This window comes from Stegastes partitus, unplaced genomic scaffold, assembly GCF_000690725.1.
Source record: "Stegastes partitus isolate 25-593 unplaced genomic scaffold, Stegastes_partitus-1.0.2 Scaffold222, whole genome shotgun sequence".
Classification (NCBI taxonomy): domain Eukaryota; kingdom Metazoa; phylum Chordata; class Actinopteri; family Pomacentridae; genus Stegastes; species Stegastes partitus.
Window position 1 is genome coordinate 493,132 of NW_007577953.1, and position 11,514 is coordinate 504,645.

At 48.9% G+C, this 11,514-nt stretch overlaps 1 protein-coding gene across 1 annotated transcript in view; it reads left to right on the forward strand.

The window, feature by feature from the left end:
- gabbr1a (gamma-aminobutyric acid (GABA) B receptor, 1a) overlaps positions 1-11,514 on the forward strand; it is a 112,531-nt gene that overhangs the window by 32,652 nt on the left and 68,365 nt on the right. Inside the window, exon 7 of the mRNA XM_008281100.1 lies at positions 7,132-7,292. Within this exon, the coding sequence (XP_008279322.1) occupies positions 7,132-7,292 (161 nt within the window). The remainder of the gene's footprint in view (positions 1-7,131; positions 7,293-11,514) is intronic.

The following is an 11,514-nucleotide window of genomic DNA, read 5'->3' on the forward strand; positions in this document are numbered from 1 at the left end:
GACATCGCAGCGTCATTCAGGCCAACTATTAGCACTTCAGAAGCACAGAGGGGTCCACAAGTCTGAGAGCATGTTGGAAATCTGCCATGTTTGCACGTAAACCTGGAAATTAGCACAAAGTTTGAGGGCTTCTAAACACGTAGGAAGAACATCTGACCTCTTCCAGACAAGTGGCAGCGACCACGTTTTGCACAGAAGCTCAGCGTTTCCTGAGTTGGTTTGATGGACTCACCAGAAGCTCGTTGAAGTAAACCAACCAGCAGCTGCTGCTCACCTCAGAAATGTGTCCCTGAATCCAGCTTCAGCAGAAATCTGTGATAGCAGCAAACATGGCTTCAAGTGAGAGCGTCAGATCTTTATTCTGAGTGGAAAGGAGTTTCTCAGCGTCAGGCTGGCCTGCAGGTTGTGACGGGGCAGAGCGTCTACGACACGGATCTTCTGGTCTGAACAAGCCCTGCAGCGCGAGAAGCAAACGGATGCTGAGACATCCCGACACTCACGCTGATATCATGTGAAATGATGCTTTTTGTACTGAACTCGAAATATCTTCACTCGTGATCTCAGACTTGTGGACCTCGCTGTAGCGGCCGTGAAGGTCGAGGCTGAGCTCTTACAGAGTTATTTACCTCAAGTCCTCTGATTTATTCACACTCCTCACCGCATTGAAGTGTGAGTTTGAGCCTTGCTCTGGGCAGGAATGGATTTTTAAAGCACACAAATACCAATATTTCGGCGGTAAAAACGTTCTGAAAGCAGAAGTTATTCCTGTTTTTCCTCCAGTGGTGTCCTGGTGGCAGCAGCAGTTTATCGCTGAACAACGGATGTGTTGTTCTTAACGGAGCCGCTCCAGCCAGATACTCAGCCTGATGTATTTCTCTAATAACCGAGATGCTGCCGAGCGCTGCAGCAGGTTGGTGTGCAGTGTGCCGCTGCAGGACAGATTATGGAACGATGATGCCGTGTCTATGTCAGCGCTGATGAACTACACTGGCCGACATCTAGACTCCCATAAACTCTGCTCTGTCCAATAATGCTGGCCTGCTGGAGCTGAATGTGGTTTAAGTTTTCATCAGAACGCAACAGACGTGGGTTCAGCGAGTGTGCAAACTCACTTCAATGTCAAACGATTTTAAAATATGTCAGCGTGCAGGTATCCCAGCGGTGCTGAGTAGATCCAGAGTCCACAGGTGGAGCTCAGTGCAGCTTCAGTCAGCCCAAACGTCCATCTTTACTGCTGATGACAGACTAAATCCTCTGTGGAGAACACCAAATCTCTCCTGAGATGTTCTGCCAGTCATTAGAACCCACTTTTTCCAGCTGCTCTCTGTGTTGCTACCTTTCACTTTAAAACACCCCAAAGATGTTCTACAGAGTCTAAGTCTAAAGTCAGGCCACGTTCTTGTCCAGGTCGTAGTTTTCACTTTGTTCTTGTGTAGAAACTCTTGTCGGATTTTGTGCTTTGATGCTTCTCCTGCTGGAATATTCCTCTTCTTGAAGCTCCTGCAGACTGGGAGTCGTCCTGTCAGCCAGTGTTTTGGTTCATCCTCAGACATTCATCCTGCATCGATAAGTCTCATCTCCCCAACACCTTCTGCCCTCATGCAGCCCCACATCATGATGCTGCCACCTCCATGCTTCACTGTCAGGACCATGCATCCACTGTGGTGGTCCTGGTCAGGTTCACACCAAACATATGGACTCTGTCTGAGCCCAACACATTGATCTGACCAAAGAATGTGCACCCAACATTCATCAGGCTTTTTAGCAAAGTTTGATCCAGCAGTTTTGTGCAAAAGAAAAGGCGAGCATTTCTTCTTGAACTCCGTCCATAGAGGCTGATGTTCTGAAGTGTCCTTCACACTGTGTGAGCTTCACACTAACACTGGTCTCCATTGATCAGCCCTGTGCCAAGTCTGAAGCAGCTGCCTTTGTCTGGTGTCCACAGCTCCATAGTGACAGTAGTTGACTGTCCGTGGAGTCATTGTAGGAGGACGACCACTGCAGCCCTGATCAGTGCTGCTGTGGCTCCTTCTGGACCTCCTGGTTCCTGCTCACTGGGTTCTAGCTGATCTTTCTGGATCCTTTGCCAACTTTGTATAGTCTTAGTCTCAGATGTGTCAGTTCCTCTGTTCAGTCCTTTCCACGTGATGCAGACATGCAGATGAACACAGCTCGTAGGTCCAGAACTGAGAAGGTTCTGTTGTTCTCAGCTGTAGGGTTGTAGAACCATGTTCACGCAGGTAGACTGATGGAAACCACAGCTGGTTTTGTTGCATCGAGTTTCTACTTTGGGGCCTGACTCTGAATGATGCGCTTTGATTCCACTGTTCAGCTCAGGAATAAAGCAGGTTCCTGCAGACGTCTGACATGCAGCTGGTTCTGCAGGCTGTCCTCAGATCTGTTGTTACAGCAGGTAAAGTTAGACAAGCAACAGGCAGACTGGTGGTTAAACTCTGGTCTAGTCTGAGCTTTGCACAGTGAATCTGGATGTACCTCATACCGTCAGCGCTTCCGTCTACAGAACACCGGCGCGTGGAGCCGTGCAGCACCGACCCTAGCCCCGGTTTCAGCCGGTATAGTTTGTCCACTGATTTGGACTGCTGTCTGAGCACCGTGCTCCACAGGTGGAGGAGAATGCAATCTGGCAATTAAGCTAAAATGGAAACATTCAGAACAGTGTTTTTCCTCCAACACGTCTGCAGGAGGACACAGGCCATTACTGTGAAGGACGGCCACAGTGCCAGCTGCACACACCTCTACAGTACCGGGCTCATTAGAGCGGCTCAGCAACACGCTGCTGCAGGCGTGTCTCTGCTGCATCTCCTCCAGGCCGAGCCTCAGCTGATGCCTTCTCCCACCGTGGGGCTGTTAACCCCGCGCTGCCCGGCACTGTTGCGCCTCGCCGTGTTGGCTGCCAGCTTATGGAGCGATGCGGTGTCTAAAGATCACGGCTGAATAATTGATAGTGCGTTGGATGGGTCACAGGGTGGCAGCGGAAGGCAAATGCCACGGATGATCACTCCACTCTCCTGTGAGGGCTTGTTAGCAGCTGGATGCGAACAGCTCTCTGCTACACACACATATCCAGATAATGAGATTTGGGTAATGAACCAGGGTTATATAATAGTCATATTCCATTGCCCAACTACAGAGGGTTTTTAATTTAGACTGGTGGAATAATGGTCTTCTTCACAATCGCTGCAATAAGTAATTTTCAGAAGGGAACTTCAGCGCTAACATTACATTGCAATTAGAGCACTTACACAAGAGCTGCAAAAGCAAGAGCATGAAATGGAATAAGAGTGCAGTCAGGAACCCAAATAGGCTGTTTTATGAGGGGCAGAGAGGATCGGCGCCACCACTGACTGCTTGTTTCTTTGCTTAAATAACGAGCTGCTAGCCTTTACCTGTAGCGCTGCTCTAAGGATTCACTGATGGCGCATCTCGTATCAGACGAGAACACAAACTAAAACCTGCTCAGTTCAGACTCTGGAGGCCTGTTTCTCTGGATGCTCCTGTTTCTACGTGCACAGGTGTCAGCTGTGTGTCAGACCCGACGGCGCCGTGGACACCAGACACAGGGTCCAGGCAGCAGGTGAGCAGAGTCCAGCCTCCCTCCCATCGACTGTGGCCGCTGTGGTCGGACAGAGATGGAGGCAAATAGGATCAGCCGTGATTGATGCTGCTTGCCACGTTTTCTGCTGATTTCTGAAAGCAGCTCTGTAGCGTTTTTATAGATGTGGCTGTGGAGGAGAGCTGCAGATGAAAGATGAGTTGGAGGTGGTCACAGGCCAGAGCTGCTGCTGTGGAAGCCTTGTAAGCGTGGAGTTATTGATCTGCAGGCCAAACGGCAGCGGAGCATTTAGGTTTTGTCAGATTGAAGCTTGAACATGTCGTCGCTCCAGCAGCGGTACGTCAGAGGTGTGCTTATCACAGCACCCAGGTATTATTTCCGATTCCGTAACTGCTGACTGTAATGTGCGTTTCGTTTCAGCTGTAAGATGTCAGAGAAGGTGAGAAGCCTTCCTAGAGCTCCACGTGGTGACTTCAAACGTCTGGTTTTGTCTGACCCAAAGGTACTGGGTTTATAATCACATTCAACAAAGAAAAGCAGCAAATCGTCTTGTTGGAGAAGCTGCAACTGCAGATGTTCTCGCTCTTTTTTAACACTTTGCCAAAACCTGTAGTTGCTAAAATGAACGTTGAACCTCCGTGAAGGTCTGCTTTAGGACTCTGCTTCCTGGTGAAGCAGCCCTGGACAGAACCTGGAGGAGGGTTTGGGCCCGTTGTCCTGCTGAGAAACCAACAATGAGCTCAAACCAGGTGGGACTTTGTGTCTGCAGGATGTTGTGCTGGTTACCTTGAATCCTCCATCAGCTCCTCCTGATGATGCTTGTGGAACAACTCTCCTGCAATGTTCTGGACTGACTGACCTTCATGTCTTGAAGTTCTGCTGGACTCTAGGTTCTCCTGTCATGACATGTGTTCCTGCAGTATCTGAGCACGGCTGTTTGCTGTAAACCAGCACAACTGAAGGTCTGACTAAGCAGCAGGAATCTGCACCAGGTGACTTCTGACAACCTGTTCAGGTGAAGCTGCTGAACGCTGACGTTCGTGTGCAGAACTGTCAGCAACACGATCAGAGTCCACTGAGGATCTACAACATCAGACTCATGGTTCTGGCTGCAGTGTCCTCGCTGCTCCTCCTGTGTGCCGGGACACTGACAGTCCATGAACAGAGAACTATTGATACTTGATCAGCTTGTTTTCAAGACAAAGCTGCAAATGTTATGGAGTTTGAGCTTCTCAGTTTTCAGGATTTGCTGCCTTGACTGTAAACTCCAGTATCTTGGACTGCTTTGGGCTTCTGGGAGCAGCAGTAGCTGACGTTTTATAGACTCAGTGATAAATCTGTCCACACACAGACTCAGTGTCACTTAAAGTGTCATAACAATTATAAAAGCATGGCTTGGAACATCTGTTCCAGATCTCTGAACAAATCCACTGAGGATTTTATAGAAGCTTGTCATGAGCACTGCTGGTGTTCATGCTACGACAGTCCTGGCTGCACAAAGACAAACGGACTATCTGGTCCACTCAGAACAAAACAAACTGAGGAGATATCAGTTTGTGTGTGAGTCAGTCTCAACCTGAGCAACCTTCTAAAAACGGCCTCGCTGCGTCGCTGCTGCAGCTCGAGCTGCACATGAGCCGTGTTCATTATGTGCAAGATGAACGCCTGCTTTCAGTCAGAGAGGCAGGAGGACGAGCAGAGTGGAGGTTCTGGCCCGCCGCTCGGTTCTGGATTTATGCTGAAGTGAAAACAATAATAATCATTCCTGCATCCACCCCCAAAAGAGTAAAACAATGGAAAAAGACATCACATAAAAACAGCAGTTTCTCTAATTAAATTAAATTAAATTAAATGAAAATGGGAACTCTATTAACTTTTGCTGTATGCATTATTTTGACTTTTGAATGTTTAATAAAGTACATGTCCATGTATAAAACCTGAGCTTGACCCACAACACACAGTCAGAACAGGGCTGATGGTCACCGGTATGATATGTGTGGTACGATATTATCTATGGATGAAAACATTCTTTTAACATTTTTGTTGTAAAAACGTCTCTAACTGCACAAAACATTAATTTAACAAACAAATCTACATAAAATTACAGAACCAATAAGTCCTGCTGTGATAGTTCATGACTTGGATCTACTTTCAGAACCACATGTTCAGGATTCAACTTTAATTCAACAGTTTTGCATAATAATTACAATTTACTGTTTGATATTAAAATGTACAAATGACGTTTAACTGCCTTTAATGTAAAAAGGAAAGATTTTCTTTAAATAAATACTGACTTTATTGCAGGTTTTTGGTTTTATTCGGAGTCAGACACGTTCCTTTACAGCCTGTTTTATGTCTTTTAGGTCTTTTTCTACAGTGTGAGTGAAACTGAAAACTGCTCCACCAGCTGCTTGGTGTTTTGTGCTCTGATTTCATGCTCAGGAGTGAAACTCTGATTGCTCTGAACACCAGTCTGTTCCATGCTGCGCGCAGCTGTATTGATCCGGATCTCTTCCTGCCGGTTCGCGACCAAACCTGCACGAACGGATCTGACTCGGTGTGTGTTTTTAAACCGGCCTTTAACACCCGGTGCCGTCAGCATCCAGCCACTTGTGCAGATGCGTTAATCAGAAATCGGTGAAGGAAGCGCCGGGCAGCGGACTGACCAGCTGCTGGGGACGATGTGACCACATGAGGTTTTGCGGGACTCGTGCTGCTGAAGTTTGCGCACAGCGTGTAACTCATTAGAGGATCTTTGAGGAGATGTTGTTGTTTTTTTTTCCCACATCCCCCTCCCAACCGCCACCCTCGCTCTCTCCCTCCGTGCTGGCTCTGCTCGCTGCGCGCTCTCTCGCTCACTCAGCCTGCCGGTGCTGCAGTGGATCAGACGCAGAGCTGTGGCGCGCCTGCTGCTCGGAACCGTCTCCTCCGTGCTGGAATACGGCTGCGTTGGGCCAGATGTCCGTGCAGCTCCAGCTGTGTGCTTTTTCTTGTCTCTCCTCTGACTGATGCTCTGCGCGGACTCCAGCGTCAGAACCGCGCGTTTCTTCTCTTTGTGCGTAAAGTCGTGAGTAAAAGACGCGCCGAGCGAAATTCTCCGCCGATGTTTGTCTGATGAGTGAAACTGCACAGAAACGACGATCTGGTTGGAAACGTGCCCGGTGCGATGTGTCCTCACATGCTCGCCATGTGTAATTAGCTGCATCCCGCTGACCCGAACGCTCGTTAAACGGTTCCGTCCGTCCGGAACACACTCGCGATTACGAGTCGGTCGCTGCTTGATACCTGCGACGTGTTCCGGGCTCGGAAGGGGGAGCGGACACGTGTTGAGCTCACTTCACATTCAGTTTGCGAAAATTTTGAAAATCAGCCTTTACCTGGCCGGGCTCCGCTGCAGCACCGGGTCAGCTCGCTCCGGTTCCGGCTCACTTCCAGGTGAACCATGCCGTGCGCCGGTCCTCCGCGGGCGAAGCGCGGCCGTGCAGCGGTCCTCCGAGCACCTCTCACCGTCCCTGTCCTCCTCTTCCTCCTCCTCCTCTGGCCACGGCCGTCCGCAGGCAAGAAGAAGCTGTACATCGGAGCGCTGTTCCCCATGAGCGGAGGCTGGCCGGGCGGACAGGCGTGCATGCCCTCGGCTCAGATGGCCCTGGACCTGGTGAACAACCGGAGCGACATCCTGCCCGACTACGAGCTGGAGCTGATCCACTACGACAGCATGGTGAGTGCATGTGGAGGGAGTCAGAGGAGGTGCTGTGATGTGATCTCGGGATCTGCCTCTCACATTATCACGAGGAGCAGCTGCCTCTGGTGTCGCTCTGAGTGTGTGGTTCTGCCTCCTGTTGCCATCAACCATTCATCCTGGTTCCGTCTGTGTTTTATGCCCACTTTGTCACCGTGTTGTTCCACCACTGTCGGTCTTTTTTAGGTTCTTTCTCCTCCAAGTCACACATCTGTAGGAGCTGTAAAGGTCAGCCAGAGCTCCCCGTCCTGCATGTGCAGAGCTGGATGGTGCTAAATGAGCAAACACACCTCCTGCTTGTTGCTCATCAATCATTAATCATGGTGGTATTTTCAAATGTCAGCATTATCAGCAGCTATTAATCCCATATTGGGCCCCAGCTGCAGGTTCCATGAGCCCTCCAGTTTAGCTCCCACAGCGACTTTAATCAGAAAGCACATCCTTCATCCTTCCTGTCTGTTGCTGTGGTTCCTAAAAAGGAGGTTTTTTTGAGAGCAGATGCATTAAAACCACCTGGACCCCCCCCCCCCCCCCAGTGGGCCGGTATCAATCAGGACAGATGCCTGGAGAGCCGGCCGGGCCACCAAACAGTTAACTGCACTGGGACTGGTTAGGACATTTGCTACGAGCTTTATTCTGATTGGTGAGCGCGGCTCTGCATTGGAATCCTGTTAAACAGAGGAGCAGAGAGGGAGTGTGTGATGGAGGCAGGGTTGGCATGGCAACACAGTTGCTCTTGAAGCAAAGCACAGAAACAAACAAGGTTTCAGCTCTGTGGAGATATGTATGTGTGTGTGTGTGTGTGTGTGTGTGTGAGTGTGTGTGTGTGAGTGTGTGTGTGTGTGTGTGTGTGCAGATTCATAGGCTGGATGCACACACACACACACACACCATGTTCCTCACAATCAGACCTAAACAGATCAGGTGTGAGTGTGTGTGTGTGTGCTGTGAGTGTGTGTGTGTGCTGTAAGTGTGTGTGTGTGTGTGTGTGCTGTGACTACAGGAGGTGAAGCAGGCGGCTGCAGGTGTGGTGGCCACACACACAGGTGAGCAGTGAGCAGGTGTGGTTGGGGCTGGAAGACGTTGCTGCTCGTGCTTCAGTGGAGTAGAAGCAGATCCTGTGAAGGGAGAAGCTCCAAGCAGCCGTAGAACGCTGTCTGGGTGGCGCTGGTCCGTTCCTTGAACGAAGGCGTAGGGGGCGCCTGTGTGCGTTCAGCTTCTTGTGTTTTTACCCTCTGAGGGCAAACGTTGGTCACCTGGCTGGAATAGTCATGAGGATCTCACCCACTGAGAGGCAGGAAGCAGAGATGTTTCCATGCAGCTCATCCACGTCCTGCTTGGTCAGACCTCACAGCTCCGTGTTGAGCCGTGAGATGTTGTTGCCTGCATCTCGAGATCAAGGCTGCACAAGTTGAGTCACTCAGACGGTTCTGTTGACCCGAACGGATCGCCATGAGGAACTGCAGTGAGGCGCCTCTTCCCAGGAGATTCCTCCTAAAAGCTCCCACAGCGCGTCGTAGGGTGGACGTGGTTCGTTTCCTCCTGACACACACACACACAAGTTATATATACTTATACTGTTTATATAACTTATCTTATTTTATATTTAAATCTCATCTATTTTTTATTATTTTGCTCTTTATTTTGTTCTTTATTCTATATTGCACTGAAGGAGCTGCTTTTAATCTCATTGTACATGTGTATAGTGACTATAAAGGCATTCTGTTCTATTCTATTCTATTCTATTCTGCACACACACAGACACACACTCACACACACACGTACACACACACACACACACACACACACACACACCGTTTGTGAGCGGCGGGGGGATACGATGTCCTCAGCTTGTCCAACATCAGACAGTATTCATGAAGCTGCACACTTAATCCCAGCCCGTCCTTTGAACGCGGGCAGACACCAGAACCAGAACCAGAGCAGCTTCCTTCCTGGACTCTAATCTGCACTGTAAAAAAAAACTTTATTAATGTTTGTAGCTGTAGTTTTTACAGACTTTCCCAGTGTTGTGTATTTAATGATGCTAGCTAGTGAAATCCCAGAGAACAAGGTTTTCACTTGAACGTTTAGCAGCGGAGAAACCTGCACGACGTCATCACTTATCGTCCAATGAGGGGCCGCCACGTCACACCGCTGCTGTTCACTGTGTTTAAATGAGGACAACACGTCGTCACTTACAGACATTTGGACTGACGAATTATTTACCGATTTGCTTAATTAAAGATAAAATGTAAGCGGTGAACAAACAAATCTCACTTTCTCAGCAGGTTTTAGTTGTTTTTTTAATTTACAGATTTCCATGTTTTGTTCAATGACAGCAACAAAAAAGAAACTCTGACAGAGTTCAGTTTACATGTCAGCCATAAAGCCAGGAGCAGAGCAGACCTGGATGATGTTCACATCAAAACATCTCTTTTATAGTTATATATATATATTATATAAACTTAAACTACACTTGACTGTATTTCAATCAAGAAAAATACTTTACAGGTGTTTGTTTTTAGAAATCAGGAATGTTCACGACTGAAAAAGTGTAAAAACTTTTTCACAACTTGTTGTTTCCTGTTTTGTTACATTACAGACAAAATCTGTCTTTTCATCCTCGGCTGTCACATGACTCTGTTTGATCAGCTGAAACATCACCTCCGTGTTCTGACAGGTTCTAAACGGGCTTTCTGACCCTTGTTGCCACATTTTCAACCGTTTCTTCAGAATATTTTTTACAGTGTGGCGACAGCGTCAGTCTATTTACAGCCCTGAGCTCCACACACACACACACACACACACACACACACACACACACACACACACACACACACACACAGTGTGTGCAGACTCTCCACGCAGGCCGTTGCCATGGATATATCAAAGCCGAGACTGCAAACTTTGATCAATTATTAACGGCGCTGAGTGAGACCGTGAGATGCAGAGATGGTGAACAAGGTGCTTCCTCACTTCTGCTCTTTATTCTAATTGGCCGCTGTGACACACTTCCCTCAACCAGCGTTCATCAGCGGTGCTCGTCCGTCGGCAGCCTGCAGAGGGGCGCCAGACGTAATTATGAGGAAATTAGGAGCTGTAGCTACGCATGCTTTGAGACTGAACACATGGGCCGTCCCCAGGCCCCGTCCTCTCCCCGTCCACTTCCTGTCTGTGTTGTTCAATCTGGAGTGTAATTAGAGAGCGTATTAGCCGAGCCAGTGTCTTCTGCTGCTGTCCCCAGCTCAGGGAGCTCCTCTCAGGCCGGCTCGGGTTGACTGATGGCAGGCTGCATGGGCATGTTAACACCACACTGATATTGGCTCTGGGAGTTCCAGCACCAAGGACAGAGTGTGTGTGTGTGTGTGTGTGTGCTTTTATGGCTGTGTACACATGCTTGCATTAATCTGTGTGTGACAGTGAATGTGTGTGTGACCATGACCGGCGTCGGGCCCGTCGGGCCCGTCCTGAGCCGAGGACGGCGGTAAATGAAAGGGGAGCTGGTGGCGACCCAGAGGGCTGCAGGAGACGGACCTCCAGGAGCCAGCACCCGGTTCTTCTTCATGAGCGCTGTCACCTCTGACTGCACACGTCCCCGTTTTGTTACCAAAGACTTTGTTCAGAAACGGGATGACTGAAGCAGCCAGCGGCAGCAGCTGATGCCGTTTTCCAGGTGTGTTCCAGGTTCCAGGACAGAGCCTTATGTCTGCTAAGCTCATCATACTGACGTGAAGGTGGAAGCAGACCGAACTGTTGCTGGGTAGAATGCCTGAGTCTGCTCTCTGAGAAAGTCACGCTGGCCTCCTGTTTGCTCGTACATAAGGTTTTAACAAGAAAATTAAAGCTTTGCTTGAGCAGCCAGGTGAAGACATTTTAACCAGGTGAAGACGTTTTAACCAGGTGAAGGCAGTTTAACCAGGTGAAGGCATTTAACCAGGTGAAGACATTTAACCAGGTGAAGACAGTTCAACCAGGTGAAGACACTTTAACCAGGTGAAGACAGTTTAACCAGGTGAAGACATTTAACCAGGTGAAGACAGTTCAACCAGGTGAAGACACTTTAACCAGGTGAAGACAGTTTAACCAGGTGAAGACACTTTAACCAGGTGAAGACAGTTTAACCAGGTGAAGACACTTTAACCAGGTGAAGGCATTTTAACCAGGTGAAGACAGTTTAACCAGGTGAAGACACTTTAACCAG